This window comes from Epargyreus clarus, unplaced genomic scaffold (genome assembly GCF_041222505.1).
Source record: "Epargyreus clarus isolate Ecla_fem2 unplaced genomic scaffold, WU_Ecla_fem_2.2 ptg000034l, whole genome shotgun sequence".
NCBI lineage: Eukaryota > Metazoa > Arthropoda > Insecta > Lepidoptera > Hesperiidae > Epargyreus > Epargyreus clarus.
The window spans coordinates 8,128,763-8,151,032 of record NW_027332239.1 but is presented as its reverse complement, the minus strand read 5'-3'; the positions used below and the strand labels follow the sequence as shown (position 1 = coordinate 8,151,032).

Genomic DNA, 22,270 nt, shown 5'->3' with positions numbered 1-22,270 from the left:
TGACATTTGTTATTTAATACTTATCCCATAGTTGTTGTTTATGTATTTTATATCTACTCAAAGTATTTCCGAAGCGCATTACAAGGTAAAAGGAATAATTGTAACGACAATAGAACTACAAAGTTCATATTTAGGATTAACACAACTATGAAAAGATTTTTATGTGTCTTACAGATATGCGCACTACTAGAACTTTCTGTGGTATGGTATTTTCAGAATATATCACAATTGTTCAAAACCGAAACATAAAAATTAATATCTAGAAATCTAGCAAAGACTAAGGCATCTCAAGCTTAAAATTCTGTAACATATGTACTTCAATATGTAATTTCAACAAAATATTTTCGCGTTTATTTTGCTATCCATACAAAATATCTAGAGTAGTAATATAGATGACCTAGGCCCAGGCTGGAGGTAGGGTTAGACGGATTTGGCGTGCTATGTGCTAACCGCTATAAAAGCTTCGGTTTCGCAGTCCCTTAGCACATTCGTTCCCACAACCCTTCGCTTCAAGCCAACCCCAAAATCAAAATGTACAAGCTGGTAAGAACACATTTACATAGCTTGGCGTACATATATATTATATTTAAGTACATATAATCATATGTTTTATTTAACCGTATATCAATATTATATCGGAGAAGTCATTAATATTTGTATCTATTAACTTTTTACTCGACTGCGGAGAGTAATGTTTCACGAGCGTATGTTACATACATACATGTCTCATTTTTTGGGACGATTTTCCCACAGGCCAAAAAGTGTGTTGGATTTTCACATACGAGGTGTCGTTGGATTCGTCTAAATCGTGGAAGTCACATAAGCTATATTTTAAGCAGTCGTAGTTTTTTTGTTCCTATTATAATTCTTTAGTACTTATAACTATTGCACGATTAGTACCATTATTAAAAAAAATCTTTTAGCAACGCTAAAGCTTCTCAACTGCTGCCAAAAAAAGAAAAATTGTCGACAAGTAACAGAGAAAAGATAGAGTATAACATAGTTAATGCCCTGTGTATACGTATTTGTTGATTTTATTTATTTATGTATTTCTGACTTTATTTACACAGTTGATAACAATAATAGACATAATTTAGAATTTTCAGTAAAAGCTCCATAAAATACACACGAATTTGCACGATGTAATAACTAACTATAATAGGTATGAGTCACACATGTGTTACAATACAAAAATGAACAAAGAACAATTTAAAATATAATGGTGCCTTTATTAAATATGTCACATTTACACAAAGACGGCCACTTGATCGATAACATGCGAATAATATTATAAATATCGTCGTGCTCTACTCACTGACATTTAACAAACATACCACTTCCTACAAAACTTTAAACCCAGTTTGTTAACGACAAATCCACATTATTGTTAACTGGCATATTTAAGTACTCGTTCTCATAAAAACACGTTTTAGGGTTCCATATCTGTAATTAAAACTTAATATTATTTATACTAAAATAATTATTTCTAACTAAAACTATTTCTTGATCCAACTCACAACTTTTATTATTCCCGCGCAAAATACAACGTCTAACATCTAACGTCAAGCGCGTTCTTTTTTTATGCTAATGCATACAATAGTGTAACGTATACAGCCAGTGACTATATAAATGGGCACTTATTATTATAAAAATAACACATCATGAAAATAACACAATAATTAATTAAAATAATACTATAATTAAATAATTTGAATATTTTTCTAACATTTACGAGTATAACTCACGTGTTATTCTGTCTGTATGTTTGTATTATAAAGTTATAAAATGTGACTTTCTGAACCATTTTTTAAATCGTGCAGTGTGTGAACATTAATGTGTTTTCTTTTTATAAAATGAAGAAATAATATTATAATATTGGTAGTATTTAAACGAGTGACTGCAAATAAGAGTTTTGAATGACAAAAATAATGAATTTTGGTTATAGTATTACTAAGTGAGCGACTGGCTGCGAGTGACGAGAAATCAACAGAACAGCAACTTACAAACATTAATGTGAGTTACTTAAAATACGAAATGAGGAGCTTCATTATATTTGAGCGACCTAATGTTTGTCTAAGTGTAAACATTACGTCCTGCGTTTTATTCAATATTTAGCAAATGTTTTTTTTTTAATACTGAGCAGCATTTTATTTTAAATGAAGTGTTTCGAATACAAAAACCACTTTGAAAAATACTACAATAAGTAGAATATTGTGTGCTCATGTCATTGAACATGAATAGAGGTAAGGTCTGAATTCATACAGATTGGGCCCACCCGCTCGCAGGTTGCTGCAGCGCCCTGCTCGCTTAGTTTTATATTGTCTTATATGTTCCAACCTAACCTAACCAATTCAATTAGAAAAACCTAATCTATCTTAATACTAAAGTTGCCTCTCTATATTTCCAGTCGTTCACTTAGTAATGTAGTCGCACAAGTTATTAAAACAGTATGTCATTATCGGTCGCTAAGTTTTTTTATTCGATCGTTTTACAATTTTCCTTATTATATTAAGCTTATTAGTGTAATTTTCATTAACAAAACCGAGAAATATGTATATTCTCCTCTTAATAATACTTACAGTTCTAGTTTTATAGAGCGCGTTTGTTCCAAGACTTTTTAATTTTACGAACTCTTGATATTTTAGGGTCAAAACAAAACAAAATAAAGTTGATTTGATAAAATAACTATATAAAATGTTTATAATTGAGAAAATCTATGAAAATAAATTCGCTATGTTCCAAGACCCAGGTAAACAGATAGACAGGTAAAATGTATTTATTTTGAAACAGATAAAAATAAAATTTATTCAGACTTTATTAGTTCAGTTTGTAGCATATACTGTTTCTCGCCTTAATTAATGTAATTGGCAACCATTCAAATTCTATTTATCTTTAGCGGTGGAAAAAAACAAAACTTTCTTAGAGGGTAGGTATATCTAAATTTATTGGTTTTAGGTTTAGTTGCATAGTTTCGCTTTTACATACATGTAAATATATAGACTACTGTGTATATTTGCTTAGAACCAAAGTTCAAAATTTTAGTAGATTTTAAAATTACACTCGAAAACCAATACAGTTCAAATCCAAAATTAAAAATACGTATATAGATAGATACTCGTCAAAATCCTCGCAAGGAGTAATAAAGATTAAGTAATTATTGGTTCACTTTCAATATGTTTTTGTTACTTGACATTCACTGCAGCGCCAACGACCTTCCGAGGCCAGCAGCGGTTACCATCCGGAATAAATCACCACTTTTTATTTCATTGTGACGGTATGTTACCTACTAATCTAATCGAATTTATCAAATAATAACATAAAATTGTGTTAAAATAAATTGGCATTGTTATAAATAATTTTTGAAGGTTTCATGGTAGAAATAAATTTGATTTCTATAAAGTTACTTTGTGTCGCCATTTCTGCATGGTAAGGGTTAATTTGAATCTACAGACACAGAGCGTGTCAGGCGCGTGCCGTAGCAGACAAAAACATCCTCTTAACAACGTATTAATATTTACCGAACCACAACCGGGCAGACGCGGACTTTGCCTGTTTGTGTATGGTTTGACCACCAGATATCGACATTTAAAAAAATCTGCGTACTAGAAATTGTCAAATTTTGATCTATGGTAGGCAAATTCTAGAATTACGGACATTACATCTGTAAATGTAAATGTACCTTGCATCATTAGCATACTACAATGCTTAAAATTATAAGAATGCTAAATACCCTCTGAACTTAGTTTTAAAATGGCCAATATCTTAAAAGTGGTTCCACTTCAGTTTTAATTTATAAATCGCTTCTTATAAATATGAACTCACTAGTTTTTGCCCGCGGCTTCACCCGCGTTTAAAAGAAAATAATATAACATACTAACATAAAACTGAAAATTCGTACCTTCAACTTTGCTAAAGATCATCACGTGATAAAATGCATAGTTTACGATTCAATCCTTACTAATATCGATTAAAATAATCGATGTTGTGGGTCCAAAAGATCGATTCTCCGATTAATCGATCTTAAATCGCCATCCCTAGTTCCCGTGGGATTTCCGGGATCAAGACTATCCTATGTCCTTTCTCGGGTCTCAGACTATCTTTGTACAAAATTTCATTAAAATCGGTTCAGTGGTTTGGGCGTGAAGAAGAGACAACCAGACAGACAGACAGATAGACAGACAGACAGAGTTACTTTCAGATTTATAATATTAGTAAGGATAAGGGTAAGGATTGAAGTAGCTCAAATTTTCGCCTTTATATTGCCTCAAGGATACCTATAGTATGGTCACCAAAGATAGGTAAGCAACCACTACGCAATACATACTTTCGTCAAAACAAACAAAGACCGCCCACAGTATAATTCATAATCACTCTAGTTGCGCACGCGCACGCCATACGGACATGACTGTGCAAGACCGGCTTTGTTAGAACGGATACGATTTCGATCTAGAACAACGGCTCCCAACCTGTTCAGGGACTACTTTATGTCATTCTTGATAGCAGGGACCACTTTAGGTATAATAAAAATAAACTCTAATAATCAAATGGGAATCTAAATTTAAACTTAAGAGGAACATTCATAAAAAGAAATAATAATAGGTTAGGATAAACTTTTGTATTTTTGTATTAATATGGTTTCTGAGTTTGCATCTTCTTCACTAGTTCGACTATCCTAGAACTAATATTGTTACTTGAAGCTTCATGGAAATCATTAGTTACTTTCACCGCCCTCTACATTTAAAAACGTTCACGGACCGTATTTTACCAAAATATTACCATTAATTTTTAAATGTATTCTAAGTACATTTTCATCTTGTCTCCATATTAGATTAATTTTGTGAATGACTTTCTTTCTTGTTATGCTGTGCACACCTATAGTTGAGGTACATAATATAATAACTAGCTTTGTATAGTGTCTCTCTTTATGTTGTCCGTGCATTTAGTTAGTTTGCCATTTTTAAAGTAAAATAAAATATTTTGGCTTCTACGCCCCACTGGTTGGGAACCTCTGATCTAGAATGTTAATATCTAACCAATGTCCTTTAAGGACAAACGACTTATTACTGTAATTACTTTACCTACTTACAAAGTTCAGTTTGGACGGTAAAAAACGAACGGCATGATACGAATTAAGCGTACGAAACGGGTTTGAAATTCACACTTTTGATTAGAATAAATTAGGTGATTAATCAATTTTACACTAGATTTTTCTTATTAATTACAAAATATGTTTTACATTTAAATTTGGCAGTGAATTTGAATATGAAAATATATCCAAAATCTTAAGAGTGCATAGAGCGAGTCGATAAACTTCTAACATTAATAGCATTATTATGTTTGTGTTAAACGATTTAAAAAGGAAATAATCTAGATTATCAAAACATTAATTTCGAGTTCTAACTAACCTGAATTTAACATTTATCTACGTAAATAGTAAGACACAGTCATATTCCATTAGGTTTATTGCTTGTTATGGTTACGATACGGTTACGACAATTCTATAAATTATTTACGACAATGATTAGTTACAATGTAAAATGGATTTATTCTATTTCTACTATCTTTTTTGTTTCCGTCAACGTCATAACTTATAATCCAATACTTCACACTTCTGAGAATCAAAAAGGTTAAGGCTATTATTAACAACGGTACTAAAGTCACAAAGGAAAACTCATGCAATAAAACTGCAATCAAAATGGAGTATTCAATTCAATTTAAATACGAATGCTAGTCTTTGTGGGAAATTCTAGTTCATTGTGGGAAGAGGTCTCTTTTCTTTCTCTAATGAAACCTCAGAAAGACATACACCATTACGTAATACTTAAAAAAAAAGTCGTGGATTTGAACCTAATTATATGACATGAATTCTACGAGATTTAAAGGTGGTAGAGTCTCATGTGGATTGACACCGGAGGAATCACCGCCACAACAACAATAGCGTTAACGGCTGTAGTATTCAGTTTTGCGTGTGGTTAAGAAAAATCACTTTATTATGCATTCCATGCATGCGTAAGTTACACCTATCATTAATAATCAATCTATCTATCGCCTACCATTTGTTTGATTGAAATTTTACAGATGATGTCTACAAAATGGTCAAATTTCGATATTAGGTACGGTAAATTTATTATTACAATAATAAGCCGTTAGTCGTCAGAAGTACCAACGCATGTGTAGTTCGATCTCAGATAGAACTCCAATTACATCTTGGGTTTGTCGCAGATCTCCATGGATACATACGTACATAGCACGGCTATGAGGCAGACTTTTTGGCACTGTTGGTGGGTGGTTGGTGGAACGCCTTGGATAAGTATTTCTCCCATACCTTACACCCTGCAAACCAGAACACAGCAGCGCTTAACGCTGCTGTTATGAGGTAGAAATAGTTATAGCGATAGTGCCGCCGGAGTTATGTCATCCTCAAACTTGACGCTAATTACTTCTATTCCATAAGAAGCCTACTCAACATTTGCATCCCCAGGTCGTATTCGCCGCTCTGCTGGCCGTCGCCGCCGCCGCCCCCGGGCTTTACGGAGCGCCCATCGCCGCTGCCCCCTGGGGACACGGGCTCGTCGGCGCCCCCATCGTGAGCGCCCCCATCGTGAAAGCTGCTGCCGTACCTGTCGCTACATCCTATGCTAACACCGTCAGGGTAATTATAAACCTACATTTTCCTGTTTTTTAATGCATAAAAGACAAGGTATGGTAAGATACCATTTTTGTTAAGAGACGCTAATCTCTAAAATCACTCAACTAATTAATGTTTTATGAGTGGTTATGGTTCGTTGCAACTTAAAAGATACTTCAGTTATGGAGTTTATAAGATATGCTTATAAACTCCATAAGTGGAGCTGTTTCAATCACACTGGTGAATTACCTGCATCTGATGCCTCGGATTCAAACCTCGGACCATCCGATTGAGAATCTTTATCAATATTTCATTTAATTCTGAAATTAATACATAAGACATTACGTCATGGAACGCTATTATATTGTCTTGTACCCTTACCAGAAGTTTTAATGTTTCGACAAATATGACTGTTTTGGTATTTGTTTACGTATTTGCCCATACAAATTCCAATCAGCGCCCCTAGCGGATTGTGTAAGAACTAGGAAATCGTATGGGCCAATACGTAAACAAATACCAAAACAGTCATATTTTTCGAAACGTAAAAACTCCTGGTAAGGGTACTGATACCAAAAGTAACATTTATATAAAACATTCTTACTAATATAATGACGTCATACATACATAGATAACAGCTAATTTCGCGATTCAGATCGCATCTCCCGCTGTCGCTGTGGCTGCACCCGCGCCGATCGTGGCTGCGCATGCGCCGGTGGTAGCAGCACACGCGCCTCTCCTCGCGGGCGCTTACGGCCACGGCTGGTGAGCACCGAGGACCCACCTTCATAACACCCAGACACAGTTCAAAAGCGCAACAGTCATCTACCATCTTATTTAATTTAGTAGTAAGTCATTTGGAATGCCGATTAGAGCACATATGGCTCATATGAGTAAAAAGTTTCTTTGGGTTTGAAAAATAAATGCAGTAAATTCTACATTTTGTTTTATTTTTTAATGTGTAAGAGAAAATCCTATGTTTAGGGCTCGTTCTTGTCACGCAGGTTTGCGCCCGCGTGAGAATTTGTACTCTATATGGCCATATCTATGGCCAGAGTGGCCAAAAGTGTCTACTTTTCCTGTCATGCCCGCAATACATAAGCGGGTCTCGAAGACTTCAGTGAGTTATTTTACGCGTACGGCAGTTCTCCCTTTGCCAAAAAAAAGCCCCTCATTATGTTTTTAATATTACACCACGCAATATGCCAATTACTGGAAAATGCCCTCATTAAGTTCTGGACACAAAAAACATTCCACCCTGATTCTGAGAATTAATTATAATATATCGCTACATTCATGCCCTTTGTATTTATTACTTTGTTATTAGTTAACCAATTAATAATTGTTTTCTGAATAATTCACACAATCATTTACACACTTGTAATAAAAAATAAACACGTTCAACTCACTCACACACGCTTAGCACACATTTACATCTCGTTCTTTATTACACTTTTCCCTTCAACTCATGCATTTGCCAAACGTTATCTGTTGCACGTAGAATGCTAAATAGGGGATTAAGGGTAGTGTCACACGTGCGACATGAGATACTTGTACAAACGACACTAATGTCTACGTCGTTGACGACGAGCGCCGATAGTTGCTGACAATTGCCAATATTAGGCAGTGACAATCGACAGTCAGTGATAATTGCTGATGGCCAGTGACTGTCAGTGAAGATTTCTGATGGTTGCTAACAGTCAGTAACGATTACTGATGGCAGTTAATGATGATTGCTAATAATCAGGTACAGTCAGAACTATTGCTGCTTGTTGCTGATAATTAGTGACGATTACTAATGGTTATTGATTATGACTATCAGCGTTCAACCGCTGTCAACAGACGGCAACAATCGACGACAGTCGGTGAGACCGATAACGACAGTCGGCGAGAACCCCTGACGACAGTTGGAGAGAACGAATGACAGGCGAAAATATTCGGCAATCGTTGGCAACTGTCGTTAAATTGGATTGTCGCTTATGTATAATCCCCCTTATCCGCCTCCATAAATGCTTGTGCAATAAAATCTCGTCGAGAAATCTCGTCGCGACATTCATAAACAAAGAGTGATTGTATTAAGCTCGATTTGTTAACATTTTAATCGTAAGAAAATATCAAATAACATGGTTATTTCTACAAAGACACAGTAACGCGATATGTTTATTATGAACAAATAATTATTATTGGACATTTCAGTACGTAGGTCGTACGTATATTCAACAAAAAGTAATACTAAAGTCTTATAAAAGTTATCGCTAAAAGATATCAAGACCCGATTTATCAAAAATAATGACAAACTATCTTAAACAACACAGTTACACATTAAACACTTTATAGTAAGCTTTTTACAACTTAACAAGACCTAAATTTTACTTTAAACAAATTATTATAACACACTTTTAAAAATATGTTTAAGAGAAAGTACGTGTAAAAACGTACATATGATGTAACCTTAGTCTTCAGGAGTGACAGCTCATGTGTGATCCACTTCAGGTAGAACCTATGTTCTAGACGGACTTGGTAACAGATGTCCATGGGCTGTGCTCGGCAGTGACATCTGTATCCTTACCATGAGTTTTTACGTTTTGACAAATATGACTGTTTTTGTATTTGTTTACGTATTTGCCCCTACAATTTCCAATCAGCGCCCCTAGCGGCTTGTGTCAGAACTTAGAAATTGTATGGATCAGTATGTGAATAAATACCAAAACAGTCATATTTGTCAAAACGTAAAAACTCATGGTAAGAGTACAGATCGACTGCAAATCCCTCTGCCCCTTCAATCGCAAAAAAAAGTACATATGATGCAAGCTTAGTCTTCAGGAGTGGCAATATGATTGTGATTCACGTCAAGTAGAACCTCTGTACTATGTAGATTTGGTAATTGATATTCTTGGGATGAACTAGGCAGTAACTTACCATCAGATCGACTACAAGCCCGTCTGCCCCTTCAATCTTAAAAAAATAACATAAACCTAATATTCTTCTCTGTAATATGTTCTACATCGCCTCAGGTTATCAATACCTATGATTTGGCTCATTGATCTGACCGTTAATTTTTTGTCTTATTCCTATAATTAAGTACTGGATAAACAAGCGAGCGAGCTACCATATAAGGCTCTCTGTATTCCGCATGCCGCCTTACGTACTTAACGATAATATTGTTGTTACATATAAACTGAGAGTGGATATAACCGTGATTGTATCAATTTTGTGTGATAATTTCGAAAGATGAAATGGAATTTATTTCGCAGACGCGGTAGGGTAGGTTATGATTAACATTTTTAAAAATACCATGATGAAATCATTTGTAAAAACTTAAAAATGAGTGATTATTTTAGTCCTTACAAGTGACACTTTTTAACTATAGGTATTGTTGCAGTGATGAGCCAAGGTCGCCCAAATCCCTCCTAAGCTTATGGAAATATGTAATACTAAACTTTACCATAGTTGAACCAAATCACTTCATGTAGCTGTTTGAATGCTTATGTCAATTAAGTTTATCAGTGATGACAGCAAATCACCCATTTTTTCCACCAATGATCAAAAATTTACCATTTTTAGTTGTCATAAATTATGAAATGTTGGATGGTAGGCATAATATTGAGACTACAATTCTGAAAAAAAATATCTCGCAACTTACATTAAAAAAATCTACTATAATGTTAATTAAAAAGTTGTTGTAACAGCTCTATATAATGTCCGATTAAGGTCCACACAGTGGTCGTATGAAAGCACACTCAAGGTCGCTCTACGCAAACCTTAACATTTCGATTTATAGAGCACTTCTACAAAAAAATAGCCTGATTCAACGACATCTCTCACGGGTACCACAACTGGCTTTAACTATATTAATTTTAATCGGCCATAAAATACATGTAGCACTTTTTCTTGTCATATTGTATTGAGCTTCTATAACGTCGGGTTTATATGAACCATTGTTTGTATGAGATATTGCGTGATATTTTAATTCAAGCTATAAGCAGCGAAAGCGCAGGGGTTGAAAACTCTGTTTCTTGATTGAAGGTTCAAATCTTACAAACCTCTGATTTTTCAGTTATTATAAATTAATTTTATCACTTCTCTGTCATCCATCCCAGATACGATTAGACTCCTACCGGTCGACCACGGATACGCCACTACACTTGAGGACTAAGCTGGAATGCTTCGGAAATGAATGTCGCCCTTACCCTACAAACAACTTTAAAAAAAACTTATGGAATGTACAAAAACTCATTAAAACATTTCAAATAATGTATGTGTATGTACATTAACAACAACATTATGTAGATTAACAACTATATATAAAGTCTTACTGTATTCTCGTTATCTATTTTATACAATAACAAACTTTTCCGAAACCCACCCGGCAGGGCCTCGTTAACAACATTAAATTAACCTAAGACCATAAAGATACTTCAGGTCAAAAACTATTTGTGCGCTAAATTTCATCCAAATCCAAGCAATAGTTAAAACATTAAAGAGTCACAAACATCCTCAGAAAATCACATTTATAATTCTGGTACATTAAGATAACATTGTAGAATTTACCTTTTCACATCTCCAATTTTATATGACAGCATACAGGCTTAATGAAGTTACTATACAATTTACGGCGCTGATGCATCCGGCTTGAATCCTCGATATCTCGTGTGGGTATTGTGTACATGTCTTTGTATGTTTATCTCACCCACGACATCTTAGAGAGTGGGTAGCAGTTGCTTTAATAAACGTTTAAGCTTAACTGAAACTTGAATCTATACGGATATAGCAAGGCTAAAGAGTGTTAGTCTAGTCTTCCAAGAGGTTTGGAACCTTGGAAGACTAGTGGAATTAAAAAAAAATAATATATATTTATTGAGTCTTAAGAATAAGTAAAAAAACAGTAATCTGAAATTGTTGATTCAGTTTGACCTCTTTACTGTTGCGCTGCCATATATGCAATAGGTCAATAAACATTGATAGGATTTGGAAAGGACTGTGGAAAGTGGGACAAGAGAATGAGAGTGAAAGAGTGGAGGATTTTGTTTATACTTTATAAAAAAAACTCGAGTAAAACCTCGCAACATAGTCATATACAATATAATATACAATATAATCGAATTTGCGATCACGGCATCCGATAATGATCATTTTAAAATATTTGGCGAATGTAATACAACTTAAATATTACATCATGAAGTGCCGAATTGGTTGACTGAAGTGAATATTAATTTAAGAATTATTTACTTCATCGATATACATAATGCAAAGAAGTTGTAAGTCTTTTCATTGATTTTACACTGGTAAAATTAATTAAAAAATGATTGAAAGAATTTAAAAGATTTCATAATTCGAGAAGAGAGACGCCATTGCTACATTTATTGATACTGTTCCACCTTCTTCCTAGTTTTGGTATTAAAAGTGTATGTGGTTTAAAGACACATGAGGCTTTCTCAAACGTTGCAAAGTCAATTGCGGATAACATTAGATTAGATAGATTTGTAACTCCTATCTGATTTCGGTAACTTATCTTAAATACTAAAATATTGCATTTCCAGAATGCTGTCACATTTAAATATCTGCTAATTTCAATAGAATAGAAAAATACAAAGTATGAACTTACCAGAAAAAACAAAATGATCATTAAACATCGTATCTCTATATAATAAATCCTTAAATAAAATATAGCTCCGAACAGCGCCGCGGTCAAAAACTTAGTCCGCAATAATTTATCAATCCTTATATGCACGTGTCAAATCTGCATGTGACATGTACAGATTTAATTTCGTAGCACGATGAGTAAGCGAACAAGTTGATCTTGACTTTTAATTTAAAAAAAAGATTACGCATATAAATACGGCCGGCGCACGGAAGAAAGCATCAGTCACTCTCCTTTCGTTGTTTGCATCTGAACTAACACAGACCACGATGAACTCGCTGGTGGTGTTGCTCTCTGTGATGGCGCTAGCCGCCGCCAAGCCCTCCGGCCTCATCGGAAGCAGCGTGCTCTCGTACGCGGCTCCAGCAGCTATCATCGCACCTGCTGCTGTATCCCACCAGTCTCGTGTCGACATTAAGTCGACCCCTGCAGTGGTGACCACCGCCGCCATCGCCCAGCCTGCCCTGTACGCCGCTCCCGCCGCCATCGCGCCTGTCGCCCGCGCTGTGATCGCGCAGCCCGCTGTGTACTCCGCCCCCGCCATCGCCACACCGTTAGCCGTAGCGCCCGCTGCCGTGTCCTCCCAGTCCCGCATTGACATCAAGTCATCGCCCGCCGTCGTGAGCTCTGTTGCTTACAGTGCTCCCCTCGCCTACAGCGCACCTCTTACCTACAGCGCACCAGTAGCCTACTCTGCGCCCATCGCCGCTGCAGCGTACGCTCCCGCTATCGCCCCGGCTGTGGTGAGGACTGCTGCCATCGCCACCCCCGCCCTCGCCCCCGCCGCGATCGCCACCACCGCCGCGCTGGCCGCACCCGCCGTGCCCCTCGACACCCCTGAGGTTATCGCCGCTCGTGCTTCTCACTTCGAAGAGAAGGGCCTCACCGAAGCTCACCTGATCAAAAAACGCTCTGCATCTTTGATCGCGACCGCTCCCGTAGTCTCGACCTACGCTCACGTCTCCCCTGTGATCTCGACGTACGCCACTGGCGCGCTCGGTTACTCTGCACCCATCGCTGCCATCTCCACCCCTCTTCTCACCAGGACTTACAGCGTGCACCCCTGGTGAACACATCACTGGAGCGAGGAAGTAATTCCTCGGTTCAGATGCAACAAAGACTAAGATTTATCATTCAACAATAAAATCATTGTAAACCAAAACTTATTTTATTTCATTGATTTCTTAAAGCCTCAAATAAAACTTGAAATTAAGGAAACATAAATTATTAACAGCTAATTAAATCCATACCTACCTCTAGTGGTTTACTAAAAATAAATAAGAACTTTGCATCGATATAATCCGTATACGATTATAATTAACATCTATATTATATAATCCATTCCAATTTATATTTTTCTGAAATTGTAGTTGCCTCCTACACGAAGTAATAGTAGTCATTGTAAAATTGTAACATGAATAAAAATACAAGATTCATGTAAACAAATGAGTTAGTGTTAGTATTTACTTAAGTAAAAGGTAAGCTTGGAATACTTGAAAACGTTCTAACCTATTCCATAGAGGCAGTAAGACTGGTTGAATTTAACGCTAAGGACACTCACAGCTCCTATCCTCGGATCATAGACACACACACTCCCACACACACGAAAACAATATAATACACAATTGTCTACATCCGATATAGATAGAAATAACAACAAATCTATCTTTATGGGAATTTAACTAGAGCCTTCTTAGTTCGTATTCTTTTCTACTTCCAAAATAAATTTATGTTAAAAAGAAAAAAAGCTTCACAATACCGCTATTTTGTTTTTCGCATTTTTCTCAAAATACTTTTTCTTTAGCCATATTAAGGTAATGCGTAAAAAATAAATGGTCCACCATCATCCTAAAATACGTTTCGAATGACGTCACCAAGCATCAATAACGTCACTAAGCTAAATATGCTTTGTCATTGAGTCCAAACTTGTATGCAAAATTTCAGATCAATTAGTTGGGTTTAACTGTTGGAAAATTTACTTGGAAGATTTGATCCTTAGATACTTATGAACCAACAAAGCAAAGTGAAATAAAATCTAGTAATTAATAAATAAATATTATATGATAAATAGTATAGAAGTACTGAAAGAATAAAAGTATTTTCGACCAATTTACCACTTTTATTATTCCCGCGCAAAATACAACTCCAACGTCAAGACCGTTCTTTTTCTTTTTTATGCTAACTTTTACAACCGTACCAGCCAGTGATTGTATAAATGAGAACTTATTATTATAAAAATAACTCTTCTAGACAATAACACAAAATAATTAATTAAAATAATACTATTATAAGATAATTTGAATAGATTTCTAACAGTATGAGCTTACATAAAATATACATGTTTTTGCACAATACGGGCAATTTTATCAATAATTTATTCCTTATTTAAATATCAATTTTATTATATATAACGGCAAATTATAATATTTTTCCTGAGCGAATTGGAAATATTTTTATTTAAATTCGTATTATCTAACAATGTTGAAGTCGTATAAATTTAAAATAGGTGGTTTTGATAGCCGAAAATGGATGATAAGTTAATGTGAAATACATCAATAGGTGAACGAAAATAATTCACAAATAGCGAGAAACCTTTATAATACCTATTTTATATGATTTTTAAATTATGCTCTAACTACAAACATTAAAATCATTAAATAAAATTTGTCAAGTTCAAACACAAATAAGCTCTGATAATTTGACGGCGTAGAATAAATAATAAAATATTTGGTTCTAAAAAAGACCAACGGGCCGCATTGAGAGGCTAGATAGACTCGCAGGTCACAAAGAAGGAATCGCTGGCCACATGTTAACTCTGGGCCGTGGTTTGCCTACTGACATTCTATATAGTTGGATTGGAATAGTACGACATGTCCGTTTGTCATATCATTTCAGTTCACTCATTCAGTTACATTTTTATAATCATGGAGTAGTAGACGAGCATGCAGTCCACTTGATGGTAAGTGGCTACTGCCACCCATGGACATCTGTAATCAACCCCAGATAGGATTAGATACATCTAACTGCGGTCGGCCCCGGATCCATCGCTACCTCTGAGTACTAAACTGGAACGCCTCGGAAAAGTATGTCTCCTTTACCACACCCTTCAAACCAGAACTAAGTAGCGCTTAACGTTGCTGTTATGAGGCAGAAATAGGTGTGACGGTGGAGTCGCCGGAGTCGAACCACAAAGGGTTCTATCACCTTCAGTTACTTTCTTCACATTGTGAACACTAGTGGAATAACTAATAGGATGAGTAAGCTCACTTACTACTTATTCTGTGAAAAGTACCAACACTCATAATATTGCGATTCAGGAACAATGCATTTAACTTTAAGGAAACGTGTTGATCGAATTTTAAGCCCATTCAACTTATTTTTCTACGAGTTTGGACACGATATAAATACATAAAAGTGACACATTTATACCTTTTTGTGAAGAGTTAATTGTGACATAATTGTGAAGGGTAAAAATTTAGAAACAGTTTGGTTAATTTATTGAGAGGTTGTTAAATTGTTATTGTTTTATCTATTTTATTCTTTGTCAATATTTCTCTTACTATTATAAAATAGTAACACGTAAACTGAGAAGTGATGATTGATTGATGAAACAAAAACAAGAAAAATATTAGGTACAATCGAAGGACATGCAAACCGGGACGACTTTCAACGAATGAAGCGAAGCGAACTTCAACTTACTTTTAGGTTATTTTTCAATATTATAGAAGATCCAAACTTGTATCGTTTAGTATAAATATGATCATTCAACTGATGATCGATCAGTCTACCTTCGGTAGTCATTAGCATCAGATAAAACACAGATCACGATGAACTCATTGGTATTCATTTCCGTGATGGCGCTGGCCGCCGCCCAGCCCTCCGGCCTCGGAAGGGGCTGGCTCGCATACGAGGCTCCAGCAGCTGTCATCGCACCTAGTGCTCTCTCCCAGGAATCCCGCATCGAAATTAAGTCGTCCCCCGCAGTGGTGACCACCGCCGCCATCGCCCAGCCTGCCCTGTACGCCGCTCCCGCCGCCATCGCGCCCGTCGCCCGCGCTGTGATCGCACAGCCCGCTGTGTACTCCGCCCCCGCCGCCATCGCCACACCGTTAGCCGTAGCGCCCGCTGCCGTGTCCTCCCAGTCCCGCATTGACATCAAGTCATCGCCCGCCGTCGTGAGCTCTGTCGCATACAACACTCCACTCGCCTACAGCGCACCTCTCGCCTACAACGCACCATTAACCTACTCTGCGCCCATCGCCACAGCAGCGTACGCTCCCGCTATCAACCCTGCTGAGGTCAGGACTACTGCCATCGCCGGTTCCGCCTTCGGCCCCGCCGCGATCGCCACCACCGCCGCGGTGGCCTCGCCCGCCGTGCCCCTCGACACCCCTGAAGTTATCGAGGCTCGTGCGGCTCACTTTGAAGCAAAGGCGCTCACAGAAGCTCATCTGATCCACAAACGTGATGTCACCATACCTGTTGTCTCTACCTACACTTCAGGCACTCCAGTCATCTCTACCTACGCCGGTGTATCTCCAGTTGTCTCTGCTTACCCTGCGACTGCTACTTCTTCCATTATCTTCATTAAGTAAACCAAAGAGTGCGCATACGTCAATGTAAAATGAAATAAAAAAATAAAGCACTTTATACTTATTGAAATTATCTCAGAGTTGTTATTTCAAACAAAGCTTAAATAATTTTAAAACCATTATAATCTTGTCGTGTCTTGCGTCTTTACTGTGTCTTTCCACGACATATGTGCGAATTAGCTAAACTGTGTGCGAAGTCAAAGTTAAGTTATAAAGCTAAGGGAGTAAAATGGGCTACGAAAATTCTAAAGCTATATCTGTCTCAATCCTTCTCTCGTATTTGTATCTTCCAGCCTTATTAGGAAATAAATAACTAACATAGCTTAACTAAGCAAAGCAATGAAAACCAAAAATAGTACATTACGATACGCGTGGCCAAAGTAGCCTATTTTTGCACGGCGTGAAGTTAGCGCCCGAGCGCAGCGAGGGTGCTAAACGCCGTGCAGATAATAGGCTACTTATGTCACAAGTATCGTATACTATTTTATAGCTCGTGTGACATAAACCCGCTTATACTTGTGAAGAAATATGAAAAAATATGATAATTATTTTGAAACTTATAAATGATTGAAACTAAAAATTATGAACTAAAAAAGCAATAAAAATGTGACACAACCAAAACCATTGAAATTTATAAAAATTTAGTAATTATTCTGCACTTGTGATAAAGACAAATCTAACACCACACATACGTCGAAATCTATCAAGCCATTTAGTCTACATACAGGCGTATTAAAGAAACATATGATAAGCAATCACATAATGTACTAATACATAACTAATAAAAGACTTTGCAAAATTCAGTTGACATGTCATAAGTTTGTAACTGTAAGACTAACTATTCCAAAAATATGAAAATAGAAATAGTATTATCAATACCCACAAATAAGCGTGAATCAGCGTGATGAGACTGTAACACTATATTTTAAAGAGTCCTGTCACAGACGGACAGACAATGAAGACTTAATATTAGGGCCTCGTTTCTACCATTTGCGTAGAGCACCCTAAAATCCAAAAACCCGTGAATCAAAAAACGTTTATTAAATACTACTACCGAAAGCTAAAAAAATACTTAAAAAAAAATAATTGAGCTTAATTAATTACAATTTTGAAAGCTACGGGTTACATAATTTTATTTTGGTTGTTTTACCTAATTAATTGGCAGTCGGGCCAAGGAAGGGTTATGTTTTATTTTGTTATAATGTACTCTTTATGTGTTATATTGAGTCCTTTGGATACTAAATATGATATTTTAATTTTCACCTATCTATACAGAATTTAATGTGCGAACTGATAGGTACTAAATAGCCTAGTCCCTGTAGTCCCGGAACTAGAATAGGGCTACGGTATTCTCGGCCTGTCGTAAGAGGCAACTAAAAGGGGGCTTCCGGGGTTGTGGGCGGCAAGAGTGGGACCTCGAGCCGTCCAGCAAGTAACCCCTGAAAGGAAGACGGTGTGTGTGGCCGCATACCGTTGCAAACACCAAGTGTGCAGGAAGAGCGTAAACTGCTCCCCCCAGCGCAGAGTCCGATAGGGGCATCGCGCTTGGAGGACTCCGGTTGTGTTCCGTCGGCGATCCCGGAATTCTCCACCAAGCGATGAGGACGGTCACTAGGGGGTTTTAGTGCGGTAAAAATCCCACATAACCCAGCGTAACTCCCACGGCGTCGGGTACCTTTTGAAGGTTTCCCCCTCGTTAAAAAATGTTAATTTATGATTGTATAATGAAAAAACTGACGTTGCGGGTGTATTGCCCGCTTAAATCGTAGGAGTAGCCACCGGACGAACATATTACGAAAAATTTGACCTCCATCTCGTCGATCCTGATGATGCAGAGAAGAATAGAATTGGTAAGGTTATGTTAGATAAAAAAAATAAATACAAAATTCAGCGAGCAGGGCGCGGAAGTGTCCTGCGAGCGTAGGCCTAATTCATGTAGATTCAGACCAAACCAGTATGAATTATGGTCACCTTAATATAATAAACAAGATGACGTTGATACTATTGAATTCATCGCCAATTATTTCATCACTTCACTTTCCCTGAGAGAGAGGGGTTAGGACATAGTCCATCGCGCTGACCAAGTGCGAATTGGTAGATATCACACACCTTAGATTTTTCTAATGTCTCATTAATAATTACTTTATACACTTAAATTTTGAAAAATCCGACGACACGTTGCTAAGTACGTTCTGAAATAAAAAGATAGGCACACGTGTCTGCCTATCTTTTCATTGAATTTAATAATTCATGATTATTCTGAAATACATAACATTTCCTCAGGGAAAATATCCCTGAGTATATTTTTTTGATTTGATTGTTATTTCTTATACCCTTACTTCTATTAGAAGATTTGATGAAACTGTTAAAAATAAGAAGCACAAGTATGTCACACGAAGGCCATTATGCAAACCGCGACGAGTATTGCACGGATTTACTTTCATCGGATAAAGCGGAGGCTTGAACTTGACTTTGAGCATATTTTTCAATATCGTATGAGTCCCAAACTCGTATCGTATAGTATAAATACGATCGTTCAGCTGAAGAAAGCATCAGTCTATCTTCGTTAATCGTTAGCATCAGAACAAACACAGACCACGATGAACTCGCTGGTGGTGTTCCTTTCCGCGATGGCGCTGGCCGCCGCCAAACCCTCCGGCCTCATTGGAAGCAGCGTGCTCTCGTACGCGGCTCCAGGAGCTATCATCGGGTCTTCTGCTATCTCCCAACAGTCCCGCATCGACATTAAGTCGTCCCCCGCAGTGGTGACCACCGCCGCCATCGCCCAGCCTGCCCTGTACGCCGCGCCCGCCGCTATCGCGCCCGTCGCCCGCGCTTTGATCGCCCAGCCCGCTGTGTACTCTGCCCCCGCTGCCATCGCCACCCCACTAGCCGTAGCACCCGCTGCCGTATCCTCCCAGTCACGAATTGACATCAAGTCAACGCCCGCCGTAGTGAGCTCAGTCGCCTACAGCGCTCCCCTTACCTACAGCGCCCCTCTCGCCTACAACACACAATTGGCCTACTCCGCGCCCATCGCCACTGCAGCGTACGCTCCCGCTATCGCCCCCGCTGTGGTCAGGACTGCTGCCATCGCCACTCCCGCTCTCGCACCTGCCGTGGTGAGGACTGCTGCCATCGCCACTCCCGCCCTCGTCCCCTCTGCGATCGCCCCAACCGCCGCGCTGGCCGCGCCCGCCGTGCCCCTCGACACCCCCGAAGTTATCGCCGCTCGTGCTGCTCACTTCGAAGCGAAGGCCCTTGCTGAAGCTCATCTTATCCGCAAACGCTCTGCGCCCTTGATCGCGGCCGCCCCTGTTGTCTCTACCTACACTGCGGCGTCTCCGATCATCTCTACCTACGCCGCTGCCTCTCCAGTGATCTCTACGTATGCCGCTCCCTCTCCAGTTATCTCTACCTACGGAGCGATCGCCCCTATCGCTCGTATTGCGTCTCCCCTGCTCACCAGCGCCTACAGCGTGCACCCTTACTGATCACAATCACGGAATATCGAGTCTGATGCTAAACGATTTACTACTAGCCCGAAATAAAATAATAATAATATATATATTTGTTTATTTTGTTTGACAGTTGTCTCAAGTTCAAATCAGATTACAAATCTGATGCAATAATTAGTACACTTACACCAAGATTACAATTCAACGAAATAATACTGGAAGTACTACAAAAAGGAACACTAGAAAGCCTGGACCTGAACTATTATTGACTTTAGCCACAAATAAACTGGTGCGCCTGAGAACTAAGTTGAAATACCTCACAACATATCTCCTTTAACAAGCGTTTCAACCCTTAGGTACTGTGTGATAAGAAATAATACCCAAAATTAAGCGTTAATGAACAAAACAATTTTATCAAATTATGAAAGCTCACAGCAGGTCACATTACATGCCTCAAATATATCAGTTACCGAATTAAATAACTAATCATATTATTAGTAATTTAATTAGTACACGCTCCACAGCGGTTTTTTGTGTCATAATATTATGAAGCGGTGTTAGCCTAGAGATTTAGAAACTCCGCCTCTCGATCGAGGGGTCCGAGGTTCTAATCCCAGGCACGCACCTCTGAATTTTCAAAGTTATGTGCGTATTAGAAATTAATTATCACTTGCTAAACGGTGAAGGAAAACATCGTGAGGTAACCTGCATACCTGAGAGATTAATAAAAAAAAACTCAAAGGTATGTGAAGTCTACCAATACGCACTTGGCCAGCGGTGTACTATGGCCTAATAATATGAGAGGAGACCCGTGTCCAGCAGTTGATGATGACTGATGAATATTATAGTGGTCAGCTGTGATAGCCTCGTGGTTTGAAATAACCTCTCAGTCTCAGTCTTGGTCTCCGGTCCAATTTTCGATTCCCAGGTACGCAACCTCTGATTTTTGGAAGTTTTATGGCTATTATAAATTAAATATTATTAGCTTTTATGGCGAAAAAAGAACATTGTTGGGTAACCTATATGCCTGAGAGTGGTCTTTCATCAATATCAAACCATTACTGTCCCACTGCTGGGCACGGATCTCCTCTCAGAATGAGAAGGATTAGGTCATGGTCCACCGCGGTGGCCAACTCCGTACATAAGTAGACCTCACATATTTTTTTTAAGAACTCTCTGATATGCAGGTTTCCTCACGATGTTTTCCTTCACCGTTTAGCAAGTGATAATTAATTTCTAATACGCACATAATTTCGAAAAATCAGAGCGTGCTTGGGATTTGACCCTCGGACCGCTCTATCGAAAGGCTGGGTTTCAACCACTGCTGCACTGGTGATGTGGTGTTCTATAGATCCTACAGCCTCTATAAGCCTCTCACTCCAAAACTAACCCGTGCCCACCAGTGGCACTATAATGGGCTGACGACGATTATCAAAATTATACACACCATTTACTTCTGACATCAACAAGCATTACAAAAAGGAGTAGACAAATTTAATGCCTTTTTTGCACACTTTGATTAATACAATATGCGTGCCAATCTGCATAAATCACTCGATTCCTATTAAGATAAGGACCAATAGTCGAAGCAATTTAATTAATAATCACCAATTTATTGCATGCCCCGCCCACGGTAACCAAAACTCCAAAATGTGATATTCAAATCGGTCCAGACTTTTTTGAGTAATCGAGGAACATACATAAAAGATTCCGACTAATTGAGAATCATTTTTTGAAGTTAAAAATAACTCTTACATGTCTATAAAATCCAACAAAATACTATAGTAACTTTAAAGGTGGTAGAATCCTTTGTGGTTTCAATCCGGCGGCACCACCACACCTATTTCTGCCTCATAACAGCAGTGTTGGGCGCTGCTGTATTCCATTTTGAAGGGTGTGGTAAGGGAGACATACTTTTCCGAGGCGTTCCAGCTTAGTCCAGGGGTAGCGGCGC

General features: G+C 38.0%; 3 protein-coding genes across 3 annotated transcripts; all 3 read left to right on the top strand.

The window, feature by feature from the left end:
- The first annotated feature begins 425 nt into the window (after positions 1-425).
- On the top strand, positions 426-7,563 carry CPH17 (cuticular protein hypothetical 17). The gene is made up of 3 exons (XM_073091769.1): positions 426-543; positions 6,482-6,652; positions 7,281-7,563. Exons 1-3 carry the CDS (start codon positions 532-534, stop codon positions 7,392-7,394), a joined length of 297 nt encoding a protein of 98 aa, XP_072947870.1. The 5' UTR covers positions 426-531; the 3' UTR covers positions 7,395-7,563.
- Positions 7,564-12,471: 4,908 nt separating this feature from the next.
- Positions 12,472-20,424, top strand: LOC140756168 (uncharacterized). The gene is made up of 2 exons (XM_073091605.1): positions 12,472-13,334; positions 19,436-20,424. The coding sequence occupies exons 1-2, from the start codon at positions 12,536-12,538 to the stop codon at positions 20,350-20,352; spliced, it is 1,716 nt and encodes a 571-aa protein (XP_072947706.1). The 5' UTR covers positions 12,472-12,535; the 3' UTR covers positions 20,353-20,424.
- CPH16 (cuticular protein hypothetical 16) lies at positions 16,075-16,931 on the top strand. The gene has a single exon (XM_073091760.1). The coding sequence runs from the start codon at positions 16,094-16,096 to the stop codon at positions 16,859-16,861; it is 768 nt and encodes a 255-aa protein (XP_072947861.1). The 5' UTR covers positions 16,075-16,093; the 3' UTR covers positions 16,862-16,931.
- Positions 20,425-22,270: the final 1,846 nt, after the last annotated feature.